General features: G+C 36.5%; 1 protein-coding gene across 17 annotated transcripts in view; it reads right to left on the bottom strand.

Annotated features, from left to right (window-relative positions):
* grid2 (glutamate receptor, ionotropic, delta 2) overlaps positions 1-19,524 on the bottom strand; it is a 704,272-nt gene that overhangs the window by 185,169 nt on the left and 499,579 nt on the right. For 15 of the 17 annotated variants that reach the window (XR_015497018.1, XR_015497017.1, XM_087263207.1 and 12 more), the window contains 1 exon segment: positions 9,870-9,971. Coding sequence is in view for 15 of the 17 variants with exons in the window: in XM_087263207.1 (XP_087119333.1) it covers positions 9,870-9,971 (102 nt within the window). In the remaining 2 variants the exon portion in view is untranslated. 17 annotated transcript variants of the gene reach the window in all.

Genomic DNA, 19,524 nt, shown 5'->3' with positions numbered 1-19,524 from the left:
CGCGAGACCCCTGCCGAATTCTCCCGGTCCAATTGGCCATCAGCACGATCTGAAGAATATCTGTAACACTTAAGACTGGGGGCAAAAGCGCAGCGACAATGACCCTTTTAACGGAATTCCTTCGGTATCGCTTTTTTATCTACATTGAGACATAGCTGTGTTCTTATTGAGCTGCCCAGAAGGGGTACGGCTCCCCACACTTGTGTTCAAGCCATGTTGCATTGATTCCCTCTCTCATTATATGACCATCCCTTTTACCAGCTACACATACAGCGGTTCTGATTCACTGTGATCTTGTGGACAATCACTGTCGCTGCTATGAGAATCAATAGCAGCGATGGGGCAAGGTGATGCATGTCTCTAACATTACTATCATTTTGTAAGTGTTGCTAAAAGCATGCATGTGGTTTGATCATGCAATGCAAATTTATATATAGAAAAAAATATATTATATTTTTTCTTATGCTATTGTTATACTGTACAGTTTTTTGTCTTGGTTGGGAGTTGGTTTGGTTATGAAACAAATGATTATAGCAGCACCTTTTACAATCTTTTTTGGATTGAGGTAGAGGTGTGAACCTACACTGGTCTAACGGTTACGAATATCATGTCATTGATTCGGTTCAATTCGATATCTCGGTGCATCAACGTTGCTTTCCATACACAGTTTAATATTTTCTTCACAGCTGACCAATTCTTGTACTAAAATACTATTTGTAATACAATTTAATACTTTAATACAGACAGTCAGATATATAAACTGTACCTTTAAACAACACGAGCATTTATAGCAAATAGTCTAGCAAGTTCGTTCTTACACCGATTGGTCTCGCGCTGCGATTGGCTCTTATGCGCTGGCCCTCTTTACAGATGAGTGACACTGATAAACGTCAGCGGCGATCACAGCTGATCCATGATAGACACGGTGAAGAAAACTCTGCAGACACTCGCTCGTGTCTGTATCAAGAAGTATTGCTGTAACAGCCAAGATGAGAGGAAACGTCATGCCAGCAGAAGAAACTATAAATTTTGACACCCTTAGATTGAAGAAGTTTGCATGTTCTCCCCGTGTAAGTGTGGGTTTCCTTCGGGTGCTCCCGTTTCCCCCACAAGTTAAAAGACATGTGGTATAGGTGAATTAGATAAGCTAAATTGTCTGTAGTTTTATGTGTGTGAATGAGAGTGTATGGGTGCTTCCCTGTGATGGGTTGCAGCTGGAACGGCATCTGCTGAGTAAAACATATTCTGGATACGTGGGCAGTTCATTCCACTGTGGTGAAAATATAAAAAAGTAAAATATCTTGACAGCTTATATGGCATAAACAGCATAAATGAACGTAAATCAACAGATAATACCATAAAAGGAGGGGAACACTGTTTGCTGTCAAGATTGATACAGTTTATAAACATAATTTTAAACATGAAAATGCAAATACACTATTATTATTATTATTATTATTGTTATTATTATTATTATTATTATTATTATTATTTCCATTATAACTACTACTACTACGACGAGATGACAATTACGATGACAACAACAGCAACAACAACAACAACAACAACAAATGATAATAATAATATATCATGCACAATGGGACCCAATTAAAGGGCAAAATGATCTATTAATGTACATTTTAAGTACAAATAAATGAACAGCATGCTAGTGATAGGCATTCAAATTATTCATTTATTTATAAATTTTTCCTTCGGCTTAGTCCCTTAAATCATCAGGAGTCGGCACAGCGGAATGAACCATAAACTTATACAGCATATGTTTTACACAGTAAATGCTCATCAAGCTGCAACCCAGTACTGGTAAACACCCATACACACTCATTCACACACATACAGTCTGGACAATTTAGTTTATTCAATTTACCTATACAACATGTCTTTGGACAGTGGGGGAAACCAAAGCACTGGCAAACACAGGGAGAACACCACACAGAAATGCCAACTGACCCAGCTGGGACTCGAACCAGCGACCTTCTGAGAAGGGTTTGGCTGCAAACACAATGCAATCTCATACTAGTGCAATCTCAGACGCACATTAAGCAGGATGCAATGTCAGCCCCGCATGCGCACTTGAACCTGCATGTTCGACAGCGTGTTTCAAGCTTGCCAGTCTCTTACTTGTACACTCCACTCGCACTGTAAGTATATTATACGTCTGATTATGTTGAACTAAAAGTGTTTTTTATATGTTTTACATAGTGTCATGATCACCAGCGCTCTAACATCCAGAGATCGCTGGTAAACACTCACTTTCACACAAACTACAAATCTGCCGGTTTATGGACTACAGATTACAGAACCCAGTCATGAAACACACACTCACCTGCTCCAAGTCACCACTGATTAGACACTCACAGATGAAGCTATATATATATATATATATATATATATATATATATATATATATATATATATATATATATATATATATATATATATATATATATATATACACACACACATACAGTTGAAGTCAGAATTATTAGCCCCCCTGAATTATTATAACCCCTGTTTATTTTTTTTATTTTTTTCAACACATTTCTAAATATAATAGTTTTAATAACTCGTCTTTAATAACTGCTTTATTTTATCTTTGCCATGATGACAGTAAAAAATATTTTACTAGATATTTTCAAGACACTTATATACAGCTTAAAGTGACATTTAAAGGCTTAACTAGGTTAATTAGGTTAACTAGGCAGGTTAGGGCAATTAGGCAAGTTATTGCATAATGATGGTTTGTTCTGTAGTCTATCAAAGAAAAAAATAAAAGGGGCTAATAATTTTGTCCTTAAAATGGTGTTTAAATTAATAACTGTTATTAAAAATTAATAACTGTTTTTATTTTAGCTTAAATAAAACAAGACTTTCTCCAGAAGAAAAAAAATATTATCAGACATGCTGTGAAAATTTTCTTGCACTGTTGAACATGATTTGGGAAATATTTAAAAAAGAAACAAAATTTAAAGGGGAGTTATTTATTCTGACTTCAACTGTATATATACATACATCATACATCTGTTTAACTGTGTTGACCATTGCTTGCCTAACTTCCCTAATAAACCTGCATTTGGATCCTAACCTTGTTGTCAGTGTCACTTCCCCTGGTTACAAGTAGATTGGAGTGGAACTAATTTGTTTTAAGGTTAGGCAACAAACGGCAAAAAACATCAAAAACAACAAATATTTTACTGAGATTGCACCGGTCTGAGATTGCATCATGTCTGCAGCCAGACTCTATCAGACCTTTTTGCTGTGAGGCGAGATTGCTAACCACTGAGCCATCATGTCACTGCATTCAAATTAATTTTGATTAAAAAAATATATATAATTACCAATTGTATACTTTTTTCCATTACTAATTCATATGAATACACTATATCACTTCTGTCTTCAATCTCTTCCAGATGTTTTGAAGACTCTCTCTTGCATGCAGAAATGATCCACTGAGTGAATCAAAAACATGTGTCATGTTGCAGTGAGACTGCAAGCTTTCACAACAGATGTGTGTATATGTCTGCAGTCAGTTCTTGTGTTTGGAACAGAACCAGCTTTTCTCAGGCTTGTGAGGAGCTGTCAGAACCAACTCGTCGCATATCCTGACACGTTTGCCACTGGGGTGTCTGAGAGCAGCGGGGAGTATAAGTTCCAAGGCACCGGTGGGCCACTAGCAGCTAGCAGCTAGCAGTGAGACTGAAAGAAGTGCTCCATCAGCCACCAGCAGGGAACATGCGCCTTCCCCATCCACCTGAAGGTTTACTTTACAAACAACAACATTTCCCAGGCTTCCAAGCTCCCTGCCTCCCTAACCATATGCTTCTGTACAAGGCTGTGTGGAACTACACTGGCACTCCATCTTCTGTTGGCTTTTCTTCATTTTTAGAGGAGTGATTCATCCTGATTTTTATACAATGTTTGAATAAGAAATTACAGTTCTGCACTCAAATACTTCACGGGTTCAATTAGTCTCTCCTAGACTGTAAATCAATGCCAGGCTGAAAATCCTGTGAACTCTAAATTGAAGTCATGATGTTATTATCCAAGATTCTTTGAGCAGAACATTCAGAGCCAGCGTTTTGACAAGACAGACTCTTTTTTTATTCTACACACAGACTATACTATAAAGTAAGACAGCTCACAAGGACAGGAGTTTTTTGTCTTTGGTTGTTATTTAATATTGTCACATAATATACACTCACTGGCCATTTTATTAGGTACACTTGTCCAACTGCTTGTTAATGCAAATGTCCAATCAGCCAAAAACATGGCAGCAACTCAATGGATTTAGGCATGTAGACATGGTCAATATAATCCCCTGAAGTTCAAAGCGAGCATCAGAATGGTGAAAAAAGGTGATTTAAGTGACTTTAAACGTGCATGGTTTTTGGTGCCAGACTAGCTGGTCTGAGTATTTCAGAAACTGCTGATCTACTGGGATTTTCACGTACAACCATCTCCAGGGTTTACAGAGAATGGTCAGAAAAAGAGAAAATACCTAGTGAGCGGCAGTTCTGTGGGTGCAAATGCTTTGTTGATGCCAGAAGTCAGAGGAGAACTGGACAATACAAGATTGGATAAACATTGCCTGGTCTTATGAGTCTCAATTTCACACTTTGGGCCCATTAGTACCAATTGAGCATCATGTCAACACCACAGCAGACCATGTCCATCCCTTTATGACCACAGATTACCCATCTTCTGATGGCTGATTCCAGCAGGATAACGTGCCATGTCATAAAGCATGAATCATCTCAGACTGATTTATTGAACATGACAATGAGTTCACTGTTCTCAAATGGCCTCCATAGTCACCAGATCTCAATCCAATAGAGCACCTTAAGGATGTGGTGAAACGGGAGATTATCATCATGAATCTGCAGCCAACAATTTTGCAGCAACCGCGTGCTGCTATCATGTCAATATGGACCAGAATCTCTAAGGAATATTTACAGTACCTTGCTGAATCTATGCCACAAAGGATTAAGTTAGTTCGGAGGGCAAAAAGAGAAAACCCAGTACTAGTATCTAATAAAGTGGCCGTTGAGTATGCAGGGAAAAATAATTGAGAATTGAAAAGCCATTTAAATTTGTATTATTTATTATTATTTAGAGAGAAATAATATCTGGTAAACTTTTGCCTTAAACTCATGTTGTGCAAACAACATGCAAAAAAGGAAATTATTTCATAGAAAGAACCCAGCAGGCTCTTGTGATGGTTTAAAAATCAACAAATCTCTTTAAATATTTCAAAGATGGAAAAAAGTGACGAGACAAGGGCATTAAAGTTAATGATATTTAAAATGAATAATTCACTATATATTTTTCAATGATAAAAAGAAAAATTGGAAGACTAAAGCAAGATTAAAGTACATGAATATGACTATATTTCTTGAACCATCTTTCCCCAATTTAAATTGATCTATTTTAAAACGTTACTGTATTACTGCTTTTTTTTCCCCACCTAATTTCCAACTACATTATTGGTCATTTAATATACGGGCCCTCTCATTTACATCTCATGATTCTTTGGCTGACTGGACTGAGGTAGAAAACCAATCATGCTCCCCCTCCTCCTGGCTGGGACTGACCTTCTCAAGTCTATCCTTGCTTTCCTCATTTAAGATAACAAATCCTGTAGTAACATTACTTTAAGATACATTAAAGTAATAGCATTACTTATTACTTCAAGATATAGTTTCAAATTAGAAATGGTATCTATGCTTTTTTCAAACCCAATTAACTACTTTACTCTCCATTTATTTGACATTCAAACTTATCTTAAAACAGAAATTTTTTACTCAAAGATTTGCTCATAAGAGGTAATTTTTCAACATTTCAACGATTATAACCAGTGTCGCCCCCAGAAAATTTTCATAGGGGTGGCCAGAAGAGGCCACACCAAATCTTGGGGTGGCACACAAAAAAATAATGAATTCAGTATAATGTTATATTTTTGTTTCTGGTAAATTAAATAATGTGACTTTAATTCATTTAATAAATTTGTCTGCAAACCAAATAAAAATTTATATTTAGTTTAAAAACACTTCTCATATATAGAAATAACTTTTCAGTTGTTTTTCACATACATTTATTGTACAGCATGCAGTATATGCCATGTATAAAATTAATGGAGATTAATGAGTTAAATGATAAAACAAACAAATGAACAAACTGAACAACAGGCATTACTATATACACACACACTCACTATACAGACCCTAATAAAATCATTTATCTACAGGTATATCCCTTTTTGAGCCATTTTATTAATGCAGCTTTTTCTATTGATGAACCTTAAAGTAAATATTAGCCTACATAGCCATTACTGTCGATTGAAGATGTGTGTGTGTGCTGTCAACGACGATCAGGGAGGGCAGTGGTGGTTCTACTTTATGACACCCTGGGCGAACCACCCCATATACCCACCCTCCTTTAATAGTTACATTTATTTTTCAATAAAAATAAAAATGTATTTATATTTATTCTAAATAAATACAATGAATATTATTATACAATTATTATTCTAAATAAATAACAGACATTAATCCTAAATGTTACTGGAAAACAATGTAACAGAGTGATATGCTAAGATCACTTAGGAAACCTTTTGCATGAATATTAGTTATGACAAGTCTATAGAATACAAAAATATGTGTTTTATAGAATTATCTGTTATGAAGTCTTACCTCCCTGACTCTTTATCCCTCCTTACTGCTTTATAGCCATGCTTAGTGAAAGTATTATCATCATCATATTATATAAACTTTAGTTTTGTCGACTTTCAAAACTCACTGTGTGCCGACACCTCTTCACAAAAGGCTTACTCCGGTTTCACGGTGCATGAGCGGCGCAATTTTTATCAGCGTGCATGTAAACAACCGGGATTCACACACGAGTGCGTGAGCCGCACAGGAATGGTTTTCTGCTCGCATGTGTCAGTTTGCTTTCACCAGCGTTGTTTCGGTTGCACATAGAAAACGCGTGTAAAAGATGTGAACGACCCTTAATGTCTTTATTCTGGGGTTGCCACTCTAAGTTAACACACTTGCATAAAGTAAATGGTATCCCAATGCTTTTACTAGGGGATGCTTTTTGTTGCATCATCTCCGCGTGCCGCCCAGCCCCAGCAAGATACTTGCAACGCCGCCCTGGCATTTGGCAAATTGCCCAAATCCGCCACTATGGGAAGAGAGGGGCAGTGAATCAGCTAGAGCTAGGTTGGTGGCACCAACAATAATTTAGTTGCTGCATGTTATTTATTTATCTATAGAAACATTGGGAATTTACATAAGTACATTTAAGTTAATAATATCAACAGCAAAATCATATTGGGGTGGCCACAGGGGTGGCCAGAGTTTACCCAGGGGTGCCCCTGATTATATCAAAAACACAATCTTAAAATCTCTTTTTTGCAAATATGCAACCTTAATCAAAAGAACTTTCCTTCATTCTCAAAGAGACACCAAAATCACCACTTTTCTAGTGGCTCTGGCTAGATCTGGTCCTGTCTGGTTTAAAAACTGCATGAACACACCAAACTGACTACAGCAACTACAATCCTAATGTACATTCAGTGTTTTTTTACATTTCCACAGGTCTGTATTGTCAATACACCAAAGGAAAACTGGATTTAGTGCTGCACACATACAAACCTTCAACAACGCAGTGTTTACAGTATGTACATTTCACAGCACCTTGCACTCACCACAGAGAGAATCACTCCTGAAAATAAGTCTGATAATCTAAATAATTTTACATAGGAGAAAGCTTGATTGCGTTCTCTCTTGACTTGCGTCGTTTGCTTAGCTTCGACACTTCATTTTTCTCACATTTCTAATTTGCAGCTGAATATCCTATCAGAATGCTCTTTCACTGATGGTTAATGCCTATTCTACTTTCTGAATCAGGCAAACTCCCTCTGACATGAGCTAGATGAGAAGTAGCATGTGGAACACAACAAACAAACTAGCCTGACAGTCACACAATGATAGTTCAGAAACGCCCAATGGCCAACCATCGACTAGGTGCAACCTGGCCTTAACACTAAAACTACAGAAATGGTCATTTAGATTTATTTTATTTTGTAACTTTTTCTAAATGTGTGAATATTTCTAACATTCTGACTTCATTTCCTTTATAAAATCATACATTTTCATCCGACTGAACTTGCCACTAAACTGAGAAAAACGTAAAATAGTTACGTTCCATGTGAGATCGAGCTGATTGACCTTATTCTCCACGTACGAGCGAATGCAGTTATTAGAATCTTTTTGGCTCAACACTTCTGGGTTCATTCATTTCCATTGACTTATGCTTCTTGATGTTGCAAATTAATATTTACTTACTGTGTTATTCTATTTTTATGCATAATCAGCAACACACTTGTTTGTAGAGCAAGCAGTTTGACCATTTTCTGTCATTTATTATCCCTTGTCTTTTCTCCCATGGGTAACTTAATCCGAAATTCTAAAACAATTGCAAAAACTAGCACATTTTCGCATCACATAATAACATCAAAACTTTTCCATGTGCCTTTTGAATCTCTGTTGCCTGGCAACTTCCTCCAAATAAAAACATTAATTTCTGATGGCAAAAACATAACTTTACTTGAGACAGGTTTTTCAAAACAACATATTCAGTCTGGTCAAAGAAATTGTTTAAAAATGAACTGTTTGCCCGCTCACAAGTATTATAAAATAATCAAATGACAAACATCATTTAAAGGCCAAGTCAGCTGCAAATGTGTGTAAAAATGAATGAACAAATGCTGACATAGCAGCTAGATGATTTAGTCTTAATTTAGTCTTAGATTTAGTATCTAGATGTGTACAGGGAGAGCATTGTTGTCATGGTCATTAACGAAGTGCACACTGTGACATGGCACAAATTAAAACATCATTGGTTGCTTCACCTGCTAGTCATACGGTCTCAAGGCCTTGCTATAAAAGACTACTGTCCTCAGGCATCTACAGCTAATCAACATGGGCTTACATGCATTCAATTCTAGTACCAGTAGGGGCAGCACACAGACTGCAAATTGCTAGTTATTGTGAGCAAATGTGGATGCACGTTATTCACAGAGCATTCTGTCAGAGCGAGAAATCACAGAATAAAAGAAATAGAGGGGTTAAGGAAGAGAAAGAGAGAAGAGACGCAGGCTAGCAGCATCACTGCTTTCTTCTCCAACTGACTTCAAAGCAGGGATATGAAGAATTTAAACCTCTGAATCTTTAAAGAACTCCAGGGACTTACTCAAATCGGCGCTGGAGGGAAGATAACGAAAACTCAAATCTCAATATAACCCAGCTCCCCTGGTCTACGTACATCGCACCCCAAAATTTTACTCTTAATGAACTTAGAGACTGGTGGCTTGATGTGAACAGACCTCTGGAGCTCACAAGAATATGGATTACTCTTGAGTTACTTCAACCTTATGAAGTCCAGTCAGACAGAGGAACTCCGAAACATGGGGGATCCTAATTAAGCCTGTTTGATGTCATTTATATTAGAAAGGCATCACTGACATCTTGTAAAACTTTGTAATTACAGTATGTGGAACATTGTATCTATTAGATCAGTGTTTCCCAACCCTGTTTCTGGAGGCACAAAACATTGCATATTTTGGATGTCTCCCTTATCTGACCCATTCACTTTAGGTTTTGGAGTCTCTTCTAATGTTCTGATGAGTTGATTCAGGTGTGTTTGATTAGGAAGGTTTAGGATTAGGAGGTTGAAAATGTGATGTGTACTGTTGGTGTGCCTTTAGGAACAGGGTTTGGAAACACTGTATTAGATGACATACAGCATTAACCCATTGACTTGGCTGGTAAAGTTGATGTGGTACATACCAGAACAGTGACCACCCGTAGGACGACCCCACGCATGTTGTTTTCCAGCTTTCGATCGGTCAGTGTTCCATTCAGTCCGTGGATTGGGTCCCAGGTGGCGAGCTGAGGAAATAAAGAAAGTTCACAGTAAGGTCACGACATGCACAGAAAGAAGTATTGATCGCACTAACAACCTATAGATTTTTACAGTAACATAAATGAGTTCATTTTTGAACAGAGGCACGAATAGTTTCGTTCTTTTCCTTTTTCTTCTTTCAAGTACTCATATGAGAAGAAAACTCATAAACGAGAGCTTTTGAATATCCCATTTATTTTTCTGCTAGACTTTATTAGCTTTAAATGTAGATTAATGGGCAGCGCTTGGACTGGATCTGTGCTCGGTTCTGTAGAGATAAACTTGATGAAAATCAAGCAATTTATTTCAATATGAAGAGTTCTGATGCAAAAGCCACTAAACGCCACTTCCGGGAAAAATGAGATAAAGGCATTGAGTGAATGTTACACCATCAACAAATAAATTTGCTTCAAATCATCTAAATCCCAGCGTCAGCGCATTCAGAAATAACAGTTTGTTTGCAAAAGCCGCTGAACGCCATTTGTCTTTGACAGCAAAAACCGCTATATCCCCAGAACCAATCAGAAGCGAGAATTAAATCATATGTTTTCAATGTAGCAGCGAGCTGATACACTGGCTTTATGAGGAGACATATTCCGCTCGATTTGGGTTTTAAAAGACGGAGTTTGATGAACTGCATGAGCCTGTTCGACTGTCAGTGAACAGCAAATGAAAACGTCCCTTACCTCAAAACTCTGTGCATCATAAGAAAAAGAAAACACAATGTGCTGTCAGAAGCGTAGGATGCATTCATAACGTGTTTTTGTGCAGCGACGCTACTTTGAATGAGTCTGATTTACTATACAATAAATGCCAACTCCATTTTACGAAAGTCAGTTAAGATGTTGTATTTTTTCCCCACGTGGATGCTATGAGGATAAACACGGGACCAAGACCTTAAGTATGGTGAAAATGAATTAATGACAGCTTCTAAAATTGTCTGAGAGGCATCTCTTTTTTGTCCAATAGGGTTACCTTGTGTTTTATTTGCTAATTTAAGCAATTTTTTAAAAGATAAATATAATGTATAAAACTATACATCATTTGTATTACTTCATAATACCTATATACATGATAAGCTTTTTATATTAATGGACAATGCACAGATATTGATGTTTCACAAACTACACTACATTTCTACTTTTAGACACACTATGTTTTTACTCTACATTATTTGAATTTACCAAACTTATAATAACCAAATCTAACTTAATTTAACCAAAATGTTTAGAATGTTTGTAATGTTTACATTGTTCTACTCACAATAAATCTAAATCCCAAATATCAGAAATGACACCAGATTGTTAAGATTTAATTAATGTCAGTTTTATTGTTATTGATTAAAGCACTTGAAAGATTTCATTTATTCATTTTCCTTCTGCTTTCCCCCTGGTTTATCACAGAGGAATGAACCGCCGTTTACCTGACAGATTTATATATTTAAAAATTTCAGGTAATTTGTGTTTTATGTTTGGTAAAATAATTTGTAATGTCATCTTCATTTTCAACTAATTACACTGTCTTGTTCCAATAGGTGGATTAAGAGGGTTTTGCATAAAGCAGAAGTGGATTTAGCTGGTTTTGATGCAAAAGAAAATTAATTTTGTTAAAAAACAAAGAACTGTCTAAAGTGACATTTTTGAAAAGAAAAAAAAAAAGATCTTTTATTTACAAGCTAATAATAACCTTATCATTACATGTAAAATGAAACTTCTGAACCTTATCAGAGGAGCCTGATAGAAAATGCTTATTTACAAGAAAAAAGGTCTTAGAGGATTTAGAGGTTTTAAACTCTTCATATATACTCTTACTAAATATATGGGCTGATGTCAGTAAGGTTTAGCTCTTTTTTGGACAAAATCAACACTTTGATTGATCTTGCAATTGTTTAAATTGGATGGTAAAAATATAAATAAGTGTGAATCCCAAAAATAATTAAGCAGCCCAAATAGATTTTTTTAAATTGGTAATAATGAGAAATGTTTTATAAGCATCCAATCCAAAAGTCTGAAAGATTTTTTTAAGTATCATGTGACACTGAAGACTGAAGCAATGATGCTAAGAATTGATCTTTGACATTGCAGGAATAAAGTATGTTTTGGAATGACTCTAAATATATTTCAAAATATTAATATTAGAGAAAAAAACAGCATAAATGTATGAGAGTACTGTACAGCCTTATTAAAAATCTGACTGAGCCCACACTTGAATGGTATAATGGTGCATATTATACTACTTTGTTTGAAAAAAAAAAATCCCTGTTTTTTTTTTTTTTTTTTTTCAAAAACCCTGAAAAATATGAGATGAGCTTGAGCTTCTGAGCAATTAAATATTCCTCAGGGTATAACAGAACTGGCTGTTTTAAGGTGGTTGGTGGGGAGAGGAGATTTCATACTCATGCATTAAAAAATGTCTATGTAAAAGCTATTAGATTATCCTTTGATGTGATCAAAGATCTCTGATGTGTTTGGTAGAATCAGCTTGACAGCTGGGCAAGTTTGTGGCCCATAGATTGTTCCCTTAGAACACAATTCCCTCTGGATCCAACGCAAATATGCAACTGCCTCATCAACAGTGAAATCTGAACTTAACAAGACAAGCTTCTCTGACTGAAGTTTGGTCAGTGAGTTTAATTATGTTTATCCATTGGTCTTCCTACGTACAGTATTAGTAAATGTGTTCTTAAGAGCAAACAATGCTTGGGTTTTCCACCACAGTTCATGCCGTCTGACAAAAGAAGACAAATAAACAAAAACTCAGTTCCACCCACCTGTGGATCTGTTTATTTTTAAACCCAATATTCCCCAGATTTTGTCACACATATACAGCAAATCTGTTTCTGTATCAGCATGAGAAACATTTGTTTGGTGTATATGTGTTTAAAACAAATGGAGCTAAAAGCACCATTAAACAGTGTAAACTGTTGTACAGTGCTACACCTAAAACAGTAGAACTAGATTTTGATGTAGAAATCATAAGCATTTCATTGACATTTTCAGACAATTTCTCCTCCTCCATGAACCGCCACTCTATTGTGGTGGAGGGGTTTGAGTGCCTGAGTGATCATGAGAGCTATGTTGTAGGGGGCTAATGCCCCTGGTAGGGTCTCTCGAGGCAAAAAATCTTAGGTTACAAGTCAGACTTAGTGCGGTTCAAAAACCCTTGCAAAAACAGCAAAGACTGTGACATCGCCTAGTACGGCGCAGCCTGGGCCCCACCCTAAAGCCAGGTCTGGGGCTGGGGCTCGTATATGCGAGCGACTGGTGGCCAGGTTTTATCCCACAGAAACTGACCGACTCAGTCCAAAGAAGCAATGTGGGACCATGCTCCTGCAGGCCCACCACCAGCAGGGGGAGCCATAAAAGGCTGGTGTATTGTGGAACGGTTGGTGGTTAAAGGTCAGGACCAAAATAACTCAATCATTGGGCACAGAAACTGGCTCTTGGGACATGGAATGTCACTTCACTGGGAGTGAAGAAACCAGAGCTTGTGCGGGAGAATACCGACTAGAGATCGTTGGGCTCATCTCCACATACAGCTGCGGTTCTGGAACTCAACTTCTCGAGAAGGGCTGAACTTTATTCTACTCTAGAGTTCCCCATGGTGAGAGGCAGCAGGCTGGTGTGGGCTTGCTTATAGCTCCCCAACTTAGCCGCCATGTGTTGGAGTTTTCCCAGATGAATGAGGGGGTTGCCCCCCTGCACCTTCTGGTTAGGGATAGGACTCTCACTGTGGTTTGTGCCTATGGGCCAAACACCAGTGCAGAGTACTCTGCCTTCTTGGAGTCCTTTGAAGGGGTGATGGAAGGTGCCAGACTAAGCAGTCTGTTTCCCCGGTGAACGAGAGGGGTGGCCCTATGCGCCTTCGGGTTAGGGATAGGACTCTCACTGTGGTTTGTGCCCATGGAACAAACACCAGTGCAGAGTACTCTGCCTTTTTAAAGTCCTTGGGAGGGGTGCAGACTGAGCAGTTTGTTGTTCCACTAGGGGACACCCACGTGGGTAATGACAGTGATACCTGGAGAGGTGTGATTGGGGGTAATGGCCTTCCCGATCTGAATCCATGTGGTGTTCTTGTATTGGACTTATGTGCTTATCACAGTTTGTCTATTACAAACACCATGTTCAAGCATAAGCGAGTCCACCAGTGCACATGGCACCTGGACACCCTAGGGTGGAGTTCAATGATGGACTTCCTGGTTGCATTGTCTGATCTCCAACCGTATGTCTTAAAAGACCCAGGATACGCTGGAGGGACTATGACCTTGGCTGGCCGGGGAACATCTTGGGATCCCTCCGGAGAAGCTGGAGGAAGTGTCTGGGGAGAGGGATGTTTGGGGTTCTCTCCTGAGACTGCTGCCCTCGCGACCCGGTCCCAGAAAAGTGGACACAAGTGAATAAATAAATGAATGAGGAAACACTTTCTTGTCTATGCTGATTATGTTCATTTTAATTAGGTTTTCAGTAAACTTTTTTAAAAGGTGTTGGGTGTAATAAGTTACAAATTAGTTACTGTAATTAAATTACTTATCTACTTATAAATGAAAGTAAGGTAAAGTTGTACTTGCCTTAAATACTTTACAACCATTCAACAGTTCTGGATAAATTATTTCATAGAAGCAGAGTAAATATATTGTTTGATGTACAGATATATTTTGAAGAATAATATTTTTCAACTAAAGAAGGCTAAAAATATATTAAGTGCATTGAGTCATGTAATTTAAAATTGAAAGTAATTTAGATACATAAATAAATAATATAATTAGTAGTTAATAACTTTTTTGGAAGTAACATTCCCAACACTTTCTAAGCTACTAAATATATCATTAAAAGTCATATTTTAAATTTTCAAAGTCAAAAGTAATCAGACCAGAGATAAAGTCACACAATGCAATTTAAATACATAAATAAAAACAAAACAACTGTGTATTACAACTCATGGGCACTAATTAATGCACACATTGTTTTTACAGCCTGTACACTATTGAGAAAGGCATAATGAAGAAATAGTTGCTGCAGTTTTGAATATTTTAAAAGAACAATGACTTGCTATTAGAATATGATACACCAAATTTGCCTAATACCTCATATTCAGATGTTAAGCAAGCATCAGTAAGGAACACACACACAAAACAAGCTAGTTTTAGCATAGAAACACGGCAAGGAGCAAACAATCATGATTTAGATGAGTAATTTAAGGCTATGCTCTAATAACCAAACACAAATCTGTTCACCAAACTCTAATTACACTTAGCTAATGTGCGCCGCATAAACAAACAATTCGTTGCCCTACTGTGCTCATTTTTCCTCTCGAGTCGGATAACAACAGAAAACAACTATTGATTTATTTGCCCAATAAAACAACAGCGTCGAGAAGAAAGCAATACTTCCTGAAGTGCGTTGAGCTACCTGTGAAAAAAAGAAAAGAATAGAAAAAAAATCCTCTCCATGGAGATCAAAATTTCCTGGTCGCTTGCAACAGACTGTTGGAAAATGATTTTCCAGCTCAATCAAAACACGATACGAAGAGTTTCGGAGGGCGGAATGTAAAGGACTTTGATGTTTTTGAAGTTTTTCATGAAAGTGCTCTATGACAGAATACAAAATGCATGTGGAATAGTAAACTGCCACACATGCAGTACAGTCCAATGGCAAGCTTTGTACCAATGCAAATGTCACACTCTGTCCGTGCAATACAAAAAGCACTCTTTAAGCAGTCATAAGCACCAAAAGAAACTCGCACTTTGGATATGGGAGGAAAATGAAGCTCACCTTCATGAACAAGAGAGTTCTGAAAAACATCAACTCAACATAACGGTGCTCACTATGAGTCGTATTATCGCAAGCTCCGGCTAGTCATTAGCATAATATTTAGACTGGGATTAGACACAGTACATGCCATCCCATGGAGGCTAGGATGACAGCTTTTACATAACTATCCACTTCACAAGCTTCCCCCCCCCAAACAAACGCAGCCATTTTAAGTTTATTCTTTTCAAATCTGTCTGAGCCAGCCTTCTAACTAACATTATGTAATCTGACCATCTGAAATATTAATGGGCTTGATAAGGTACATGTGTGTGTGTGTGTGTGTGTGTGTGTGTGTGTGTGTGTGTGTGTGTGTGTGTGTGTGTGTGTGTGTGTTTTCTTTGGTGGTAACCCAAGAATCAATATTGCTGAATATCAAGCAGCATCAAAGATCTAGACGAAAGTTTTGAGTGGAAAATGGTTTGTATGCAAACCGTTCAGACTGTTTACTCATTCTTATCATAGGAGCTCTGCCCTTACCGGTTTATCATCAATTCATCAGGTAGTCATGGGGATAGAATATAAACACAGAAATTCAATACACTCAGAGCCAAATGCACTCTTCTGAAACTTTCTGAATAAGGAGCTTACATTTAAGGCAACACAAAATAAAAAAAGGCTGATAAGGAATCTAAATACGGTAAATACTCTACTATGCATGGTATATTACATACAGTTGAAACTAGAATTATTAAATACTTCCCAAATTATGTTTAACAGATCAAGGAAATTTTTACAGTATGTCTGATAATAATTTTTCTTCTGGAGAAAGTCTTATTTGTTTTATTTCGGCTAGAATAAAAGCAGTTTTTAATAATAATAATAATAATAATAATAATTAAAATAATAATAACATTTTAAGGTTAATATTATTAGCCCCTTTAAGCTATATATTTTCCCGATAGTCAACAGAACAAACCATTGTTATACATTAACTTGCCTTATTACCCGAACCTGCCAAATTAACTTAATTAACCTAGTTAAGCCTTTAAATGTCACTTTAAGCTGCATAGAAGTGTCTTGAAAATGTTCTTATCAAATATTATATACTGTCATCATGGCAAAGATAAAATAAATAATTTATTAGAAATGAGTTGTTAAAACTATTGTGTTTAGAAATGTGTTGAAAAAAATCTGCTCTCTGTTAAACAGAAATTGAGGAAATAAATAAACAAGGGGGCTAATAATTCAGGGGGTTTATTCTGACTTCAGATAGAATTAAGAAGTAAGATGGAAAAATATAATATATTATTTCCTAATTAACATTTTGATAAAATTAAATAAAGATTAGTTATACTGCACTGCAATTATTGTATTTCATTAAATTAAATAAAACAATAACTGTATATCCAAACTTCAACATACAATAACATTTGATATATTTACTGTGCCTATTTTATTGTAGCCAACTTACAAGAATTACATCCTTTCAAAAATAAATAATAAAAAAATTATTTTACATAAACTGTGATATAAAGGATGTATACATTGTGATTGTAATTTAAATCTGTAAATCACAAAAGCTTTATAATAATAATAATAATAATAATAATAATAATAATAATAATAATAATAATAATAATAATAATAATAATAATAATAATAATTTAAAATAAAAAATCCCCTTCATGGGATTTATTATTATTATTAAATTTTTATCTCTATTAAAATGTTATGACATCTTAAATGTTATTGTAAAGACACCTCAGGGGTTGAACTAGACTTAACATTTCAATCTAGTCAACCAGACAGACTCTTTACATTCAACATGTGGCAAGTATTGTGTCAACTTCCCGTCTGCACAATTCAAAGTGATCTCTGCCCGTCACTAAAGGTGAGGAAATACAAGCCTGACTCACGGTCATAAACTCAAGCTTTATATAAAGTGATTCACTTGAGATGGACATCTTTGCAGCTATAACACGACATGTCTGGTCTTGATCTTATAGAATTTGCCATTCCATACAGACAGTGCAAATAAAGAGAACAAATGCTGTTCCCGTCTCTTTAACTCTGATGCATTTATAAAGTGGCGTAATTCAATAGACAATCAACCTTCCCTTTCATCCATTAAACATTTATTATCAGTCCATTTTCTATCCTGCTGGAGCAGGTGGAATGTTTTTTATGATGTATGATTGATTGATTCACAAAGCTCCATTAATTAAAACGAGCGTTTTTCTGGTTAAGGACACTGCTGTGCTTTTAAGAGTCTCTATATTGATCCTGAGGAATAGACTGTGTCTGAAGTACAGCCTTGGAAAGCAGATCCAGAGCAAATGTGAGTCGAAAACCTGTAATTATCATCTGACTCCAAAACAACGCAATATATAGAAAGCTCCGACACTGTCCATGGAGGCCAAATCTGTAAAATCCGATAAAGGTCTTCTTGAACACGTCCGCATAAACTCAAAACAGCTATATTTACAGCAAGCAAGCCATGCTAAATGCCTGTGAGAAATTTCAAGCCTTGTCTAATCGATAAAATATTATCCACTGTGGGAACACACGTATTGCTGAATCGCCGGCGCTGCCTGCGTCAGCAAACATCGACACATCCATCGACCTCTGGACTCGTCTGTCGCTCATCATGTTGACTTCTGGGAATGGTGAGAAGCACATCAGGCTGGTAGTGGTCAAATCAGAGCAATCTTAAAGGTTAAGGAATTTTTACCAACAACTTCAGTCTCAAAGAGGTCAAACTGTGATTTTAATACATTCTTCACTGAAAAAAAAAAATGATTAGATTTACAAATTTGTTTACGTTCACATCACAAAATCCTTAATAGTCTCTGTGCAAAGTTGGAGTTTTGTTTGAGTTGTGTTACTAATGCCCTGTCAAAGAAACATTGTTTTATCTACAGTGATAGACTGGCACACATTCGTTGACTCATTCGTTGACTTTTTCTTTGGCACTTTATTCATCAGGGGTCACCACAGCCGAATGAACCATGGACTTATCCAGCATTTCACACAGCGGATACTCTTCCAGCTGCAAGCCAGTACTGGGAAACATCCATACACTCTCATTTTACTCATACACTACAGCCAATATAGTTTTTTCAATTCACCAATACCTATAGCGCATGGAACACACTAAGGAAACCCACACAAACACTGGGAGAACAGGTAAACTCCACACAGAAATGCCAAATGACCCAGCCAGGGCTCAAATCAGCAACCTTCTTACTTTGAGGTGGCAACCACTGAGCCACCCTGTCGCCCAAAATGTTTTTGTTAATTGTAACGGTAATACTTTACAATGAGGTCACATTAGTCAACACATTATCTAATGACCAATATATAATTTGTCAAGACTATTTAGCATTGATATTAGTAGATGATGAAAATAACTACCTCACTGTGCAATAAATTTAGATTATGTATTCTAAAATATGAGCAGATAGTTTTAGATTGTAATAGTGTATTAGTAAAGGTCAAATAAATGTATAGATTTATTTACTCAGCAATAAAAAAATATTAAAAAGTAACACTGAAGACATTTAGTTTAGCTAGATATTATTTGTGCATCAAAGCATTTTGAAAAAAAAAGAAAAATAATAAAACATACAAAATAAAAAGAAGCTTAACTGTCAACATCCATCGACCGCTGGCCTCATCGCTCATCATGTTGACTTCTGGGAAACACAACAGGCCAGATTCTTGACGTTTGAATCAGAGTTTTCACCTTCGCTGAATCACAACTGTCATTCTTTAGTTTTTTTAGTTCGTA

The sequence above is a fragment of the Danio rerio genome, chromosome 8, assembly GCF_052040795.2.
Source record: "Danio rerio strain M-AB ecotype USA chromosome 8, GRCz13ab, whole genome shotgun sequence".
Lineage (NCBI taxonomy): Eukaryota > Metazoa > Chordata > Actinopteri > Cypriniformes > Danionidae > Danio > Danio rerio.
The sequence above is the reverse complement of the archived record's forward strand: the minus strand, read 5'-3'. Positions and strand labels throughout refer to the sequence as shown.